The 20,394-nt window shown below is 27.3% G+C and overlaps 1 protein-coding gene across 2 annotated transcripts in view; it reads right to left on the reverse strand.

Annotated features, from left to right (window-relative positions):
* Positions 1 to 20,394, reverse strand: part of LOC113375350 (serine/threonine-protein kinase tricorner) — a 55,341-nt gene that overhangs the window by 19,216 nt on the left and 15,731 nt on the right. Inside the window, exon 1 of one of the 2 annotated variants that reach the window (XM_026615289.1) lies at positions 5,969 to 6,416. The exons of the other annotated variant lie outside the window; for it this stretch is intronic. Coding sequence (XP_026471074.1) covers positions 5,969 to 6,227 — 259 coding nt within the window. The 5' untranslated portion in view covers positions 6,228 to 6,416. Of the gene's footprint in view, positions 1 to 5,968; positions 6,417 to 20,394 lie in introns of those variants that run through there. 2 annotated transcript variants of the gene reach the window in all.

Consider the following 20,394-nt stretch of genomic DNA (forward strand, 5'->3'; position numbering starts at 1 on the left):
ATGAGTACGAGTCACAATTAGTGCAACACAAAAATATTGATAAAGGGATATAATTTTTATTACCACCACTTAGAACGAATTTAAATTATACATAACATATAAGGAAAGCAAATATATTTTTTATTTAATTATTGAATTTTTGTCATTGGATCTCCGACTACATTTTTCTGCAACTTGATTTTAATTTTACATTCCGTTCACCATATAAGAATTCATCACTTCTATTAAGAAGCTGTTAAGGTTATTTATGTCAAAGAGGCGTTACAATGACTATAATAATAATATTCATTTGTAAAGAATTATTAGACGTGAAAAATATTTAATTAATATCTGTCACATTTCTGAACTAATAAATACTAATAATAGTAAGAGGAAACGTATTTTAATAACTTTCTGTGCACCCCTGATCTAAAATAAGTCAAGAAATTTGATGCAAAATAGAGTTCTGACTATTTTGAATTTAAATTTACAAAGTTCAAAAGATAAACAAAACAAATTTCAGATATTTGTTAGGAACAGTGATTACCAAATGAGGTAACAAAACAATTTATTCAACTAAAAATTTTAATAATTTGTTCAAATTTCCGACCAATATGGATACCATGAGCAAAAATTAATATTCTGTAAATAAAAAAACCCACAGGAGAATTGAAAACGATGTTAGAAATCATATTTAAAACCAAAAATTCTATATAGATTCTGTATATAAATTTATTAACAAATTTGTGTAATTAATGAGTATATTAATATTAATTCTAGAAAAATAGTTTACAATATTAAATTAAATTTAAATTTCTATTCAATTTGTATTTGCAATAAACTACTTCATTGTCTATGTACTAAATTTACAAGATAGGTTCCATTAAAAACAACATCCTTAATAGTTATTTAAGACACGAAAACAACATCTTATTTAATTTAATCATAGCAAGATGTAAATGTTCATTCTTAATTTAAATTGATTCATGAGACTAGAAAAAATGCTAATAATAACAATATTCATTGTTAAATGAGTAAAGTACGGGTTTAAAAAAAATAAACTAATAATAGTTTATTTATATTACAATAAATATCTTATATCAAATACAGTATTTTTCCACATTATGTGTCAATTGGTCAAAGAAATTATCAGATTAATAGATTTAAATCTGTGGAAAAAATTAAATGTACCAAAAGATCAGAAAAGCGAAAATAGTGTAAGAAAAATAGCATTTGAAAATACAGAGAAGACATTTCAATAGAATAAGAAACTAGTGGTGCATGGCATCGTGCCTTACGGCAAATTGCTGGAACTTTCCGTAAGGTAGTTAAAGATTCTTCAGAAAACTTGTGTATGTATGTTTATAAAAAATTTGTTCATTTTTTTAATTAGATTTAGAATATTAATTAGATTAATTTTGATAATTTAGAATTTTCTTTAAAATCTTGAATATTTTTTGGATTTTTTTTGGAAAAATGGATTTATTTAAATTTTTTGAGAATTTAGAAATTTTTGAAACATAAGAAATCGATTTTTTTTAAATTCTGATATTTTTTGAAATTTTTCAAAATTTGGATTTTTTTTGAAAATGAAAAATTTCGAAAATTTGAATTTTTTGAAACGAATTTTTTTTGAAAATTTGTAATTTTTTTTGAAAATTTTCAAGATTACAATATTTTTTAAAAGCATTTTTTGCACACCGTTTTTACAAGCAAAATAAAAATAAAAGGTTTTTTGAATTAATCTAATCGGATGATCTCGAAAACTGCAGAGCAATTTTTACACCCTCTGCGCTTCATTCTCTCAAAAACAGAATTATCATTTTTGCTGCCTTTGCCAAAAACTAATCAGCACATCTCCTTATCAATACGAATCGAATGTTTTTTGAATTAATCAAATTGAATCGGTTGATCCGCGATTCCAAAATCGTCGACGAAAATTTGCATCCGCACACACACATATAATTCTATTTTTTCTAAGGTATGCCAAAATGTTCAGAAACCTTTGAAACGTAAAAGGTATGCAAAAATTTTAATTTTTTTATTTTTTTGCGATTACCCTACGGGAAGTTAAAACTCAAAATTATACTAATACTAACTTACTATGATATATAGAATTTTCAATAATATGTAAACAATTTTACAAGAAAAACATAGGTAAAAAATTAGAAACTGGTTTCTCTACAAATACTCGGACTCGAGGATACTGATATTGGTTTATATTCTGAAAGTCAAGGTTTAGAACTGTTCTTTTATATTGTCTGAAGTAAATTTTTAACGATAATATGCTCTTTTATCACTTTCGACTATTAATTCACATTAGTAGTAAATATAATAAAACCACCTGATACCTAGCAGCAGTGATATTTATATTTACTTAAGTATAGATAGATCATAGATTATGAAGGAAAATATTACTATTACCATCATTTGCAGGACAACCAATTAGATGTTTTTTTTAAATAAAAATGATGACTAAAATAGTACAATAATTATTTAATTGCCTTCTAAAAGAAATTACTAAAAATAATCATTATAAACAATTATCATCATAACAGCTTGTAGAAATCAAAATTCTGAGTCTTGTTCAAAATACAAAAAACATGGAAAGGATATGTCCTTTCAAACATTATTCTCCTTTACCAAATCTAGGCCAGGAAAGAGGTCCTAGGTCAAACATACCTAATGGTGATAAATGTGTTAGCCAAAGTATTAAAAACCCATAAAAATAAATGAGAGTCCGAGAAAAAAAAACAGTACCAAGGCCGTTGATTTTATTGGCAATCAGTTTTATGAGTAAGACGGAAAGAGGCAGAAAGAGATTGTCAATTTTATGCGAAATCAATACCGAAGAAAGCGAATGGTATTATTTTTACGAGCTCCAAGGACATTATGAGCTCCACTTGGATGGATCATTGGGAAGGGTTGGAGTCGGTGGATAAAATGGAGATAAGGACGACATTGAAATGAAATTCAGTTGTTTTGTATATTTTAATAAATACATTTTTATAAATAAAGATTTTATTCTTGAACTAGTATGAAATTAATTTTAAACTTTTCAATTATTATTCAAGAATCAAAACTAAAAAATTCATAAATCGCTGTTTAAGAGGCCTTCCATTAATCACGTGATCATTTTTTTAAGAATTTTGGACCTTCCCTCTCCCTTGAGAGAGCGTCCATTAATCACGTGAGGTTTTTTGGGGTGAGGGGTTTGATAGAAAAATTACAAAATATCACGTCGGAATGGTTTAGTAAGATATTACGTGTATTTATTTTTTACGTGAATTTTTTAAAAAAAATTCAAACTTCTAAAAAAAATTATGATTTTTTCTTCAAAATAAAAATACTTGTAATGTTTGGTGGGGGGGACGGAGATATTTTTAAATATCACCACGTATCACCGAGAGGGAGGGGGAGTCAAAAATCTCTAAAAAATCGGTCACGTGATTAATGGACGCCCCCTGATATTCAAAATTACCTTCCCTCCTCTCCTCCAAATGTATAATTTTTTTTTTAAATTCAGGTCAAAAATAGATGCATGTGATATCTTGCTATACTACTCCCTCTCTCACGTGATATTTCGTGATTTTTTGTCAAACCCTCAAAAGACCTCTCGTGAATTAAAGGCGCACCCTAACAAAAAACCCTATTTGCAATCAAACAGAATCTTGGTTTTGACGAGAATCTAATATAAACTTAGATTTTGCCCTCCTATTAGCATTTTTTTTTTATTATTAATTTATAAATAGTAATAAAAATTACATAAAATTCTATGAGCTCTTCTGCTATGGTTTAACAACAAAAAAAATATATATAATAAATATAATAATAATATAAATAATAATGATAATAGTTTTAAAAAAAATATATAAATAAAAAAATAATAGTTTTAAAATCTGCTTCTGGAGAAATATCAAGAAAAAATATGTAGTAACAAAGTTATAAATTTTACTAGAACAAATAGAAACAAAAGATTTAAATCCCTTAAATAAACAAATATCAGCAGGTGAGTGTTGCTATTCTTTGAAGTTAAAAAAAAAGAAAGATTTCAGACCCCAAAAAAATTATATCGGACATCATCATATAAAACACTAAATTATTCAATCATCTTCTCATTTTGGAAATGCATTCGTCTTTGCATAAAAGTAATAAACATATTTAAAAATGAAAATAATTATTACTGAAAGACACTCAAAAGGCTTAGAATATTCAATTAAAAGCATCAGTTTCATTCGAATTTATAGGAAATTTATTTATTTGTAATAATAAACTATGTTAAGCTGGAATTAACAAATATGTGATTTTGGAAGTAATGGAAAAATTCTATAATTATAAATAATCCAAAGAAACAAAATAATTATCAAAGATTTCTGGTTATAAATTTATCTGTTCCAATTACAACATCAGCTCTGCCTTTAAAAGTCGAAAAAACAGTATTGTTCCGAGTTTTATAAAATGTTTCTTCAATCGGAAAATTAATCTCGTTCTCGGTCGTTTTTTTGTTTCTTCTGTTTTAATTTAATTTTGGAACAAATTTTAAAGTAATTCTAGAAAAAAAAACTACAAACTGCTACATACATTTTTAGTATGCAAATAAATCCAGAAACTTGAAATAGCAAGATTTTTGCGAATTACAATTCTATATAAAAAAAACAATTTTGAAAGAACGTTAACGAAACTCTACTTTTGACTCAATCATATCATAAATGCGACCGTCGACATGAGTTTTTACTATCATATTTTTTCAAATTTTAATGATTTTTTTAAAATTAACCCACTAGTCGTAGGGACGTGAAATTTTAGTATGTATGATTATGATCATGTATGAAATCATAAAAAAAATCATTAAAATCGTCAAATTTTTACCAACCAATATCTTTCGAACAGATTTTGAATTTTTAAAATCGATTTAAAACATGGACGAACTAGTGGTGCATGGCATTGTGCCTTAAGGCAAATTACTGGAACTTCCCGTACCAAAAATTAATTTTTTTAAAAAAGATTCAATTTTCTTTAGAACTCTGAAAAAAAAAACGATTTTTTAGATTTTTTAAATTTTTGTAAAAAAATGTATTTATTTGAAAAACTTGATTTTTTATGGTTTGAAATATTTTGGAAATTTTGAACAAAGCAATCGGTTTACGTCAGATGCGTAGAAATGAAATATCGAAGCGCGTGGGCGCCGCGTTGCAGTATTACGGGTAAACAATGGTACGAAACATACAGAAAAGTGAAACAAATTTATTATTATTAAAATATCTATAAAATGTGTAATAATTTGATGTGCATTAAAATTTGTATCCGCACCCATACATACTCACAAACTCGGACACACACACGTTAATTTTTTCTGAGGTGTGCCAAAATGTTCAGAAGCCTTTGAAACGTGAAGATATGCAAAAAAATTCTTTTTCGATTTTTTTTTGTAATTATGTACTATAACTTATCCTACAGGAAGTTAAAAATGTTTCACTTTTATGCTAATTATAAGAAACGGATTGGTCGATCGTTGTGCAAAACTATAAGCTTATTGAAATCCCTTGGCTTTTATTTTTGGAAATTGATATAGCAGTTTTTGAGAAAACGTCGACGAAAGGTCAAAAATCGTATATGTCTCAATACCAGTATTGTGAGCAGAGCCAGTCACACATCAATCTCGCATATCTCAGAAACTATTAAATGTTCCAACTTTAAATTTTTGTCAAATATTTAGTAAAGTGTAGTAACAATGTGTGTCAAGTTTCATCAAAATAGAATTATGCATTTTTGAAAACGTACAATCTGTTTCAATACCAGTATTGAGAGCCTAGACTTTTCAACCTGATTTAACATTTTCATACACATATGTGCGAACATTATAGAAGGCTCCTGTGACTTGAGTATCACATAATTCATTGATACCAAAATACCAAAATTTATTAGGAAGTAACATGAATAATACTTTCTATATCAATAACTCTTTTTACAAAAGTGTTTTTTTTATTACCTGTAGCCCCACAAAAAGCGTTCCGTCCGATCCTTCCGAACCATTTCAGCATCCTACTCAAGGATGCCTTGTGCAGATTTCTGACCTGTTGTTCAGGCACAGGTTGACTATTCGAAATTGTCTCTATTTCAGATTCGTTAGGTTGGCAACCGTACAAAGCTTCGTAATGTTTGCCAGCCTGTGCAATCACGCACGCGTTTTGCTGCTTTTCTGGCCCATAAAGGGCCACCGTCGAATCTTTTCTACTGGGGGGATACATGGTAAAAAAAATTTGGGAAAATTTTGGGATGATCACGTAATATCCATTTTTGGAGGATGCTACATGGCGGATTCACTGCGTCTTGGCCTAAAAATTTGGCACTACTTTAAGTATGAAATACTTAAAGGTAATAAACTATTTTTCACGCCTCGTTTGATGTTTTGGCACCATATGAATAGGCACTAAATCACTTAGTGTAGAAATCCATAAAAAATCACAAATAGTTTGAAATTTGTTTGGGTCTTATAAATATAATATACAAATGCACTTGCAACTTTTAATTTATTAAATCTTGGAACACACTTAAAATTTTTATAATAAATTATATATAGTTTATTTCATACTATATCACAATTTCTTTAGTGTTTTTATTCTATAATACTTATACGATCACAGAGCGTACGTTACTAATTTTTTTTTACCTCAGTTCATTTTATCACAATTGTTTTATTCACTGCTAAATATATTTTTATCTAGTTAGTATTAGTATTTTGCCTTGCGGCAAGTTACATGAACTTCTCAATATGTGTAAATAATCGACCTAATCAATGAAAAATAAATTCATTTATGAGTGATTAAAAGTACTCCGAGTGGATTTATTAAACATAATTGTAAATAAACGAACACGTTAACTCGGAGTATTTTGTAAAAGAAAATTTTTATAAACCAATATTTTTTTTATTGTACCAGTTTCCGTAGGACTTTAATAGTTTAGTATGTTCATCAAGACCAAGTACTCTATCGTTATACCAAGTAAATTTAACAAACTTAAAAAAAACTACTCATATTCTCAAACTTTGGTGAAATTTTAAAATTAAACAACTTGTTGTAAGGCCGTAATATTTCAGTAAGTTCTATAAGACCATGATATATATCACCAAAAAAAAGTTCCATAAAAATCGACTTAAATTTTTTGCAACAGTTAATTACAAGAAAACAGCTCGGTAGATTTTCACCTAAAACTAATCAGTATAATTTCCAATTAATATCTTTCGAATAGTATTTGATTTTTTTACAATTTATTGGGTAGAATGAGCTTAAATGTGGACGAAAAGTTTAACACTTTTTTTCAAATTACAAAGAAACGGCTCAGCAGATCGTCTCACAACGATAGTCCTCATTGAGATACACCAAATGGCTTTCAAATTTCTGAAATCGGTTCAGGCGTTCTTGAGAAAACGTTGATGAAAGGTCTAATTTTGACAAATGCCAAAAAACGATACTAATTTTTGCAAACTTTGACGATTTTTTAAAATTAAACGACTTGTCGTAGGGCCGTAATATTTTAGTATGATCTATAAGACTTGGTATCTACCGTCAAAAAAATCATAAAAATCGACGAATTTTTTTTCAACACTTTATTATAAGAAAACAGCCCTGCCGAACTTCACCAAAAACTAATCACCACGATAACCAACCAATATCTTTCAAGCAGTTTTTGAATTTTCAAAATCGATCCAGAATTGCGGGCAAAAACGTGGACTATTTTTTTTTCACTTTTCTGCAATTAACAAAGAAACGGCTTGGCTGATCGTCGCGCAATTAGTCCTCATCGAGATACATCGAATGGCTTTTAAATTTTTGAAATCGGTCCAGCCGTTTTTGAAAAAACGTCAATTTACGGCAAAAAATCTGTTCACATACACATACACATATACACACACATACTTTTTACGTCGAGAAAACATAAAATTAGCGAATCGAATTTTTTGATGAAAACAAACTTCTTCTTCGGGAAGTTAATAAATGCTAATATTCTTAACTCACACTTAAAATTTTTACAATAAATTATATGCAGTTTATTTCGTATTATATCACAATTTCTTTATCGTTTTTATTCACAGAGCGTACGTTACTATTTTTTTACCATTTTATAACAATTTTTTCATTCACTGCTAAATATATTTTTAATTAATTAACGACGATATATTCGCGTCTGAACACATGTTTATAATTAAATAATAAATTATTCCGTAACGATTATTATTTATTGGCGTAGAAATAATAACATTCGTTAACAATGCCAATTATAAAGTTTTCATAGAATATCATGTTCCTTATCGGGAAGCTAATTGAAAGACACACACTCGTGTGATTTACAATATGAGAATTGGTTTTTGCCTGGGTGCTCCCATTAATCTAGGAAGATCAACAGTATAAAAGTTTATATACGCCCTGACGAGATATGAGATGGCCAATTGTATAATATAAAGTGGGTCAATAGGTCAATTTATATAAAAACCAAAATCTAAGGTGTTAATAAACTTTAAAGAAAAACAATATTCAGCCTGTATATGGATTACAGTACAAAACCCAAATTTGGAGACTTGGTTGATGACAGCAAATATTATTTTCACCAATGAAGATACCACAGAGATACATATATACATCACTGATTTTTCAAATAGAGTTAGGAATTTTTTAACAATAATATTTGAAAATAGAGGGCAAAAGATGTATAACCAGCGAGCACCTTAATTCTTGCGACATTCCTATCAGGAGATATATGGCAATGTTTGAAAATCCATAACAAAAGTATTTTCTTTCGTTAGTTTTTTTTGGTCGTGAACACTGTTGTTTAGTTTACGAGACCTCAATATAATTTTTATGTGCACGTTATTTAAATGTGTCATAAGAATATTAATTTTGAGTTAGATTCAACAGTTTTTTTTATATAATCTCTAGAAAGACTGGCATGTGGGTGGGTTAAAAAGGACCAACTGAACCTTCATCCTTGCAAAAGTGTGAATAATAAAACATAGTAAATTAAGTTAAAAAAAAACTACTTGACAAGATATAAGTCAAATAGTTATTTCATCTCTGTTGATTATTGTTTGTGAAGAAATTCCAGATGAAGGTTATATACAATGTTATCTCTAAAAATGGAGGTTCATTTAAGCAATAATTACCTGAATTAGTTACTTAAAAAATTGGTAACCTTTTTCCATGAAATTTATATTTAGTATTAGTTGAATAATGTAGCTATTATTTCGTAAAATTCCTTTGCAATTAAAAGTAAGACATTGACCCCTGGCTGTCCCATTATACCCTGACTGTAGAGTAAAAAAGACCAAATGACAAATTTTTGAAAAAGTGTAAAAAGCACATTTCTACTTTGATGGGGGAGTACTGAACATAGTCAGACAGTTGTTGTAAAATACCTTTAAAATTAAAAATAAGACATTATATTAGTTTGACCCCTGGTTGACCCATTTAACCCCGCCTATAGGGTAAAAAGAACCAGGTGAAAATTTTTTGAAAAACAGCAAAGAAAACAAATTTATACTGTGATGGGAGTTTTACTGAACACAGTTAGTTAGTAGTTGTAAATCCTTTTAAAATAAGACATTGTATTTGACCCCTGGCTGAACCATTTTACCACGCCTATGGGGTAAAAAGGACCAGATAACAAATTTTTAAAGAACACCAAAAAACACTGCTCTACTATAATGGGAGTTTTACTGAACATAGTCAGATAGTTGTTGTGTAAATCCCTTTAAAATTAAAAATAAAACATTGTATTTGTTTGCCCCCAGGTTGATCCATTTTATCCCACCTATGGGGTAAAAAACACCAGATAATTTTTTAAAAAACAGTAAAAAACATTTCTACTATGATGCGAGTTTTACTAAAAGTAGTCAGATTCTTCTAAAATTTTGTCAGTTCTTGCCTAAACAAAACCTCTACAATGAATAAAAATTTAACGAGAAAGGGTCACCAATTTTTTGGACAATTTTATATAATTGAAGTATCAAAAACTTTAAAACATCAATTTTTACTTTATTGTTTTACTTTAGATATTGTATAGACATTTTTTTTTTTGGTTTTGCTCGGTTTAAAAGTTTGACGCTTTTTTATGAAGATTACATATTTCAATATATTTCTTTGAATTTATTTATCGAATGTATGCTTAATGTCATAATTCATTGATCAGCTTTATATAAACTTTGCACATCTCAAAATTTTGATTCACTTGTCGCTAAGTTAGAAAATTCTATAAAACAAATGAAATTTTACCCATAAAAAACTTTGATTGGAGTGCGGACTATCTTAAAGTTAATATTAAGAGCTCAAACTTTCAGAGAATAGTTTATTATTTTGGAAGCATTTTAGCCCCAGGAAGCAACAAAAATCGGAAATATCCATATTAAAGACCACACTTACATATTATGAATTTTACTTTTTTATTTTGAAGCATATTTATAAAATTTTAAATCTTTAACACATCCGAATAACAAATTCATCCAACTTGCTTTTTTCTTAGCACATTCACAATTTCTCACAATCGCGCGACCATTTTTAGACAAAATCATTTTTTAAACTTGGCGCTGGACCGCTTAAGGATGCTGTTTCCGCCAACTAATAATTTTATGAAAAATAAAAAAACAATTCTGTCACATCTAAGCATCTTAAATAATCGACCATGCGCGCGATTTACAAACCATTTTACGAATGTGATTTCTCATTGGCATATTTGAACTGACGGCAAAATATTAGTCATTCACATAGATGTTTTATATATTTGTTCACACCGATTGTATAAGCTATAAGGAGTCAGGGTTTGGAAACCTATTGATTAGGAGGTCTACTTTATATTTTCAAAAGCCGTCTAAAAAAATTTGCACCATTACGCGTGTATGTATGTAAATATTTACTCTGGCTTGTGCTCGAACAAAAGTTTATAAACACTTTTTTTTGTTTTCTAATTCCAATTGAAATTAAACATAATATTTACAATCAATTTATAATTTCTATTTGTATTTTAAACAATTTCAAAAATATTTATAATTCTTCAAATTTCCTCGTCGTTAAGTAATTTACCTCGGATATCAATTTATTAAACATTTGTTCAACGATAAATGTTTATAAAACAATAAATTTGTAAACATAAATATTAAAGCCGATATCGTACTTTATCTTTTCAATTAAGCTAAAATACGTAGATCAGGTTGAGTGAAAATTTATTTATATTAAATATTTATATATAAATACGACTTCAATGGGAGTGATATCGTTTTATACAATGGCAAAATGTGATTCATAAAAAATGTTTATAAACAAACATTTGATTGATTATTATTTATCTAATAGTATTATTTATCGAATAGTAAACAACTTGTCAGCATTCTCTGCTAAATGTGATTATTTTTATAGATTGCAGAATTAAAATAAAATCAAAAAAAAAAATTGACTTGTATATTCAACAACAAATGTTTTTAAATAATTGAAATTTTTTTAAAGACTGTCATCAGATTTTGTTAATACATAGAAATTGTCAAAGCTGAATAAAGAAATATTTATAATGTTTTTCCACCTTGGGTTAAAATCGATTAAATTTTATGAATATGTTTTAAAATAAAAAAGTAAAATTCATAATGTAAGCAAAACGAGAAATTGAAATAAATACATATGTAAGTGAGGTCCTTAATATGGATAATTTCGATATTTTTTTGCTTCCAGGGGCTAAAATGCTTCCAAAATGATATAAAACTATTTTCTGAAAGTTCTAGCTTTTAATATTAACTTTAGGATAGTCTGCACTTCAACTAAAGTTTCTTATGGAAATAACATGGGTAAAATTCCATTTGTTTTTTAGAATTTTATAACTTAGCGACAAGTGAATCAAAATTTTGATAATAACATTGTATTTGCTTATTTTGATCATAAATAAAACAAATTACAACAAAAATTTGAAATATCTTATAAAACAAGCGTTTACTTAGGAAGAACAACCGAGAAACTTTGGTTGGAGTGCGGACTATCTTAAAGTTGATATTAAGACTTAAAACTTTCAGAGAATTTTTTTTTTGTCAATTTGAAACCATTTGGCCCCCTGGAAACATAGAAATAAAAATTTTCTTTTTTTTTATAATCCGTAATTATAAAACCTTAAGTTTTCACTTTTTCTAGTCTAAACATTCACAATTTTTTACACTGAACATTTTCTAGAGCAACATTTGAAGGGTCAGCTAGTATATATATATATATATATATATATATATATACCGATTATGTCATATCAATGATTTATATATGGAGATTATTGAACAAGGCCTTGGAACAAACATATAAAAGTTGGCTATTCATAGCATAAGTCAAACAGGAGTCAATTTGTCATTAGTATTTGTTTTGTAGTAAAGTAAAGGACCTGATAAAAAAAATTCATTTAAATTAAATTTATTTAAATCAAATTTATTTAAATCAAATTTATTTAAATCAAATTTATTTAAATTAAATTTAAAAATTTCGCTGTACAAAATAAAAATATTCATACACGAACAAGCAAAGCGATATTGATTAAAATAGAGACAAATTTTTAAAAAAACTAGCTGTAAGTGGAATTCTGTCTTGAGGCAATTATGGCATCGTGCCTTAAGGCAAATTGCTGGAACTTCCCGTACCGTAACGAAATGTTCGAGAAATACTGAATGTTTTCAAATAGATTATATATATTGTAACATTATCTAATATTTATCAGAATTATATAAACTGAATTGCAGAGTTGAAATTATTTGTAAAGTATATTAGAACTAGAGTCAGAATTAAAAATAAAATCTGAAATATTTTCGATATACACAAAACTAAAAAAAAAAAAAAAAAAAAAAAAAAAAAAAAAAAAAAAAAAAAAAATTGAACGAAATTTTTTTTCCAAAATCAATTATTTTGTTAAGACATGCAGAAAGTTCTTTGAATCATTTAAATCGGACGCTTAGTTCTCTCAAAAACTGCCATTTTTTACATATTTAGCTCCTTATCTTCAAAATGGCTGGGCCTGCCTTTGCCAAAAACTGATAATCACTTCTCAAATTGAATGTTTTTTAGTTCATTCAAATCGGATACTCCGTTCTCTCAAAAATTCGATTTCTATTTTCTGCACTCTTTGCTCCGTATCTCCGAAACGGCTGGATCTGCCTTTGCCAAAAACTAATCAGCTCTTTTCCCTATCAATAGGAATCGAATGTTTTTTGAACCATTCAAATCGGTTGATCCGTGCGCCCGAAAACGTGGGCGAAAATTTGTATCCATACATACATACACACACACACACACACACACACACACATCCATTTTTTCTGAAGTATGCCAAAATGTTCAGAAACCTTCAAAACGTCGAGAAATGTAAAAATTTTCAATTCCGATTTTCGGCCCATTACAATAACTTACCCTACGGGAAGTTAATAAACAGAATTCTAAATAATTTTTTTTAACTTGTCCGTGTAGTTTACACGCTTAGCTAATAATTAAACAAGAAAAAACAAGAAACTAGAAAAAAAATTTTTTTTAGAAATTTGTATCCAAGAGATCTTAGAAGTCTAAGATTTCTAAGTATTCATATAAGCACAAGCAAAAAAGATGTTAATTAAAGTGAATGCAATTTTTTTTTTTTAAAAAAAACGTCTTTACAAAATTCGAAAAATATTTTAATATGCCCTTTCACCTCTTTTAATGCATTAGTTATTTAATATTTTATATATTGATAATTAACATACAAAAAGTGTCAGATACTAGACATTATTTCCTGAGGTTATAAACTATAAATAATGGCTCTAAAATGCAAATCAAATTTGTTTTTAGGTCTATAAATACTGATGATATTTGAAACATAACTTGATCATTAGAAAAGAATTACAAAATATTATTTAAAAGTGTTTAAAGCCAAAATGGGTAACTCTTTATTACTTATTACACCAGCCCCCAGTCTAAAAACTAAATTCAATTAGTCACGCGGTCATTTATAAATTGGTATTATATTTCTGCATTGATTATTATAATAATATAATTAATAATATTATTAATGCGTAGCTCTTTTTATATGTGAAATAAAATACTGACATTGATTTATAATTTATTGTTGTTTCTGGTGGTGCAATCTGATATGCTTGCATAATCATATTAATCCAAGGTAATAAAATTCATATCATATGGTTGTAATTTTTTTGTAAAAAATGTATGAACTTCGTTCTCATAAATATTCATAAAAATGATGAAAATTAGTTAAAACGTAAGTTACTATCATTATGGTTGATGATATGAATAAATGGATAGAGAAATCTTAAAAAGTTATCGGAGATTTAGGCTTGTATTATCAGAAATCAATTTAAACACTTTATGAATTCTGTAAAAAATCAGAAAAATAAATACAACATCCTAATAGCCTACCTAGATCAAATTCATAAATTTAAAAACCATCCTTAAAGCTTATTTCGAGTCTATTAAGGAAATAAGAACTGCATCACTAAAAAGTTGTTTCTAGATTTATTTTTATCCTTTTTAAACAATTTATTTATTGTCTCGTGTATATAGATGAACATTTGTTCAAATAAAAGTAAAAACAAATAACTTTCATCTAGCTAGTTCATTCTGTTCCTGCTCCTTGTAGGCACAATATGGCGTGACGACCCGGGCGCCAAAAAAACCGGGTCACGCGTTGTCGATATATCGAAGGAATAAGGTCAGTTTTAATAAAATACGTATAAAAATTATTTTTTGTTAATAAAATTAACGTTTGTGTTTGGAACCTTTATGGATAGACAAATTTGGATACCGTCAGGGTAAGAAGTCAATTTAGATGCTCGAATAAAAAAATGTTCAACATTACAAGAAGAAACACATCCACACTTTTAAAAATTTTATAATCATATTTATGTACTCAATTAACTATTTTTTACAATATATTTTGAGAAACATATCATTTATATAGTAGTCTGAACCGAATTCTGTTTAAAAGAATTGTTTTTAAATTATTCTTGTGAACAATTTTCAAATATCTTATTTGTATTAATTTAATGTAATAAAAACTGAGATTAAAAATTTCAACAACCTTTCAATATAGTCTTAAGATTTTTTAAACTAGTGTTTTTTGCTGAAAACTATGTGATTAAATCAGTAGATGAAGACGATGAAGTAGAATATATAAAACATTATCAGAATGACATAGTTTTTGCAATATGGTTTTGATACTTTATAAAATTTTGTGAACATTTACAGGCAAAATAATTGATTACTAATTCGATTTCTATCATTTATCCATTATTATCATTATCAAAAATTTACAAAATACTAGTAAAAAAAAACAAATAGCATTTATAATTACAATGTATAAAAACGAGTACAGACAGAAGTTCTGAAAACAATCAGAGCGTGTCGCAATATAGTGCAGATGGTTTAGTTTTTACATTTATAAATAGAGATGAGAAGTATTGAAGAAAAATTATACTAAAATCGACAAAAATAATGATATGCATACTAATGATATTTAAATAAAAAAAGTATTTGAAATTTGTTTTGATTTGATTCAGCACCATATTATAAATATTAACTTTTAGTATTTGAATTAAAATTGGAAGTGGCATTATTTAGACATATATTTTTTGCTTAATATAATATAATATCTGCACAAATCTACTATCTACAATTTTTGAAATTGTACATGGTAAAAGAGCAATTTGCATGGCAAAAAAGTAAATCAAAATTTTGTTTTAGTTTTATTCATTTTATTACTTCAAAAATATTTATATTTAAGAAAACATTATAAATAACATTACCATGTTAATTTTTGAAAATATTTACTCTATTTACTAGATTTTTTGCATTAATTTTAAATTATCTCCGAAAACACCCTTCTGGAAATAGTACTGTACTCGATTTTTAATTTCAGCACGATGAAAACCATCTCTGAGAGTTATGGAGAAAAAAAGGCAAGTACATTGACAGACTAATTGGAAAATATATAAAGCAAATATTTGCAGTTATTAGCAATTAACACAAAAAATAATTATTCGCAAAAATCGAAAGAATAAGATATCCATAATATCCAAATTCTACCAATTTCATAAGAAGATAATCGTAAAAATCTAACGAAAGAAGAACGGAATTAGATACTCTTCTTCTATCGAATTCTAGTTCTTTTCCCTCCACTAGTTTCGATAGAATTTTCTATTTATTATTCTAGGAATAGTATAGTGTAATGTAGTGTATGTTCTGTATATATTGTTTAAATTCAAATGAGTTCCATGTCAATGGAACGTTACTACTAGATGGACTGTGACGGAATAAAAATCAGCGCATCGTAAAAGTTTGTTAGGCGGCACGAGCTATTTCAAAACCAGAAATAAATAAAAGACATCTTCTTGTCAGCAGGATCGGAAATAGATTACGAAAAATTCATTCGAATGTATAGAAACAATGAACTAATTTAATGAGATTAAAAATTCTAGACGCTAATCGCTATGTCAGTCATATGTATCTGACGATAGGAAGTTCTACATAAACCATGTAGAAGGAGAGCGATTGTAGAAGGAAAAATAAGTTTTAATTATATTTGGACAAAATTGTTTTATCACATTGTATATGTAATTATATGCTGTGATGTTAAATGTAATGTTATATCTATTAGTGAAGTTGATAATGGTGTTTTTCTCCCACCATCTCATAAATCCACCATTTTTATGTTTATATGTTCATATTAAAAACTAAGTAAAATAAACTCTTTTGGTCGACAGCAAAAACGTATAACATTAAAATAAACTAGTATGTTTTCAAATTCTTTCGAATTCTATTAAAATTCTGGCAAAAAAAAATTCTCATTGTTTTTTCAATTATGTATCTAATAAAGTTATCATAAAGCCATGTGAAACTTTCTCTAATATTATCGTGGCGATTAACGTATGAATATAACAAAGTCTTCATCCAATATGATGATGCAAACAAGAATTTTATGTTATATATTTTAAATATAGTGAGAAAGAATAGCTCAGTCAGCAGAGTGCCCGACTAACATGCCAGGGATCTATTGGATCGGTCCTTGGCAATAGCATAAAAATTTCTAATGTTGAGTTAAAAATTAAATAAAGTTTGAATTATTGATTTGAAATTGTATAGAAATAGAATTAAGAAGTAGAATTTAAAAATAAAATACTCAAATTAAATATGTATATGAATTAATCTAACTAGTTTCGAGACTTAATGAAAGTCATGTTTAAGCTAAAGTATAAAAATTCTAATAACCTAAGACCCATTCTCTTATAAATATAATGGGAGTTCATCCCAATGTAACATACAGAGCAATCGTTACAGTTCATTTTTTCATCTCTCTTGTTGATTTTTCAGATTCAAATTTAATTTGCTCGTAAGTAGAGTCCTTTTTCTACTTTGCTTATCAGTAGTGTTCTTTTCTTACTTTACATCGAGCTGGTCAGTTCATTTTATTTTCTCTCTCTCATTCCCAAGTTAATTTGAAATTAGATGGAACTTCATTTTTTTAGGTGAAATTGAATAAAAATTACAAGTAAAAAAAACAATTAGAATTGGAAAAAAGAAGAAATCAGTTGTAAAGAGCATAAAGAAGAAAATTGCATAGAATAATGTAGGATATATATCTTATATATAAAATTATTCTGTACGGGTGTATGATTTGATATTTCTCCTAAACGGTTATTCGGATTTTGATAATTCTTTTTAGAGATTGTCAAAGGAATTTTTTAAGATTTAATGAACGAGAAAAGTATAGTAATATTGTACAAAAAAATGGCAAAAATTACAAAAAAAACACTTTCATTGTTTAACATTGAAAGGATTTGAACTAGTCATCTGCTAGAAATGTCACTTGAAATTTGAATTTAGCTGAAATTATGAACCTAGATAATATTAGAATATAATATACTAGAAAAATGTAATGTCTACATTATTATTGCCGAAATGCAGCTGAGATGTGCCAGAAATTAAAATAATATAAGATACAGTCAACAGTATATGTTTGGCAGATGAAATTATATAATTCAGTTTAATAATAACGCAATAAGTCCAAAATTGCATATACATTATTTTTTAAACTAATTCATGTTGCATTTTGGTTCACTTTACTAAATTATTTAACAATACAAAAAAATATTTCTGCTTATTAAAAAAATTATTTACAATGTTGTTTAATGTGTCAAAAATTCATTTGTTCGACATTGGATATGGAATATTTAGCAAGTTGATCTTAGAATGAAGAGCGCTCATAAGAACTAAATTTTACAAATTAATTCACCTAAGATTTGAACGTTGTAAGAACACCTAAGATTGTAGACGTGGGTACAGGACAACGTCTGTCGGGTCATCTATATATATATATATATATATATATATATATACTCAAAATTGCGCTTCTGTCGCTACCGGTAAAATATAAAAATATTTATTTGCGTCTGGGATTAAAATAGATTAGAAACATTAAGTGTATTTAAACAAGAATTGTGTTATTATCTCATATTCACGGTTTCGAGTATTTTCGCGATTGCAAAGTCAATTAGCAAAACATCATAATAAGAAAAACATACGACACAAATATATATTGAAAGAATTCAGATTGACTTGAAATATCAAAAAACGTGATATGAGCAAGTCGTATTTTCTGGCAATAACAGGCTTGAGAAGTTAGAATTATAACAAATCGACTATTTACAAATATATCCTTTAAGCAAAATATTGTTTGAAACTAAAAAATTGCACTTTTTAAAGCTTCAAGTTAGCAAAATATTTAGGAACTTCAAACAGGGTCAATTTATCATCACCTCACCATCACTAATATTAAGCACATTTTTCTAATCACATTTCTTATTTTCAACACCAACATTATATTTTATATATAAACGTTATTTTATCATTTCTTATTTTTTGATAAAGTCACATTATCAAATTAATTTTACCGGAGCTGCACGCAAAACAGCGGTTTTGACACTACCATTATCACTAGATGATAAAAACTATTTAGTTCATATATGACATAAGCCGAATAATCAGAGAGCCGACGACAAAATTAGAAAAGAAAAAATCGAGTATGCCAGGACCAGAACTTTGAAGAACTTTTATAATTGAACCAGTTTTCGTAGGCCTATAAAATTTTAGAGCATTCGTTGCGAATTGTCAAACAAGAATTATAACAGGTAATTGTGAAGGAAAACTAATTAGAACAAAACCTAAATTCGGTAAGTTTTTGAACTTTTTAATTACATACACACAAGGGTGGTCCTCAATATGGACATTTACGAATTTCCTTGCTCCCAAGAGTTCAAATGGTTCCAAACTGATAAAAAACAATTCTCTGAAAGTTTTAGCTCTTAATATTGTCTTTTAGATAGTGCGCAATTCAATCAAAGTTTTGTATGGAAAAATTTTCAAAAATTTTAAAAATGTTTTTAGATGTAATTTAGCGAACAAATGAATGAATAAAACTCATTCATTTGTCGCTAAGTTATACCTAAAACATTTTTTTTTAATTTTCAAATTTTTTTCATGCTTTTTCCTTATGAAGTTTTATTGAATTGCGCTCTATCTAAACGTTAATATTAAGAGCTAAAACTTTCAGAGAATTGTTTTTTATCAATTTGGAACCATTTGAGCCCTTGAGAGCAAGGAAATTCGAAAATGTCCATATTAAGGACCACCCTAATACACACACATATATAGATCAAACGATTCAGAATGATTTGACACTCAAAAAAAATTGCTGAAAATAATCATTTAATTTCAAAGAGTAGTTTTGATATATAAAAAATTATATAAATTTTTTTTTGAAAATAATAAAAAAAAGATTGTTATTCCTTAAAGTTTTAATTTTTTTATTTATTTTATTATTTTGATTTAAAAGTCTGTCTAAAACTTTTCTTAAACTATTAAAATTGGGGAATTTTATTTATATAGACGTTTTTAATAATAAGAATTATTAATGAGATTACGATTAATAAATCTTATAGAATAAAATTTTAATGGAAAATATATATTCCATCTGTTAATTTTACTATTATTCATATACTATTCCGGATTCCGGAGTAAAATTTATGTGACCCTTGGCTCTCGGCTAACCAGGTGATCCGGTGGTCGAGGCACTTAAAACATTGTAACTAATTAGCGAGTTGATTAACACGTTCTTGCTTAAAAATATCGAAGAATGAATAATGATTTAGTAATATCGCTAATCACATGCCAAGGTTTAATTTCTTGTGTTATGAAAATTATTTTATGCAATTGCAAGTATTGAAATATATTAACAAAATAATATATAAACAAAAAGAAAAATCCTTTGATTTATTTTTTACCAATATGATGGCTTCAAAGTATTTAGATCGCGCGCAAGAAAAATGAAATCTGTAGAAGATAACCTCCGTTTTCTACAAGAGACAAAAGA

This window comes from Ctenocephalides felis, unplaced genomic scaffold (assembly GCF_003426905.1).
Source record: "Ctenocephalides felis isolate EL2017-DRISC unplaced genomic scaffold, ASM342690v1 CF-g0.4_SCAFFOLD_00845, whole genome shotgun sequence".
In the NCBI taxonomy this organism is placed as follows: Eukaryota; Metazoa; Arthropoda; class Insecta; order Siphonaptera; family Pulicidae; genus Ctenocephalides; species Ctenocephalides felis.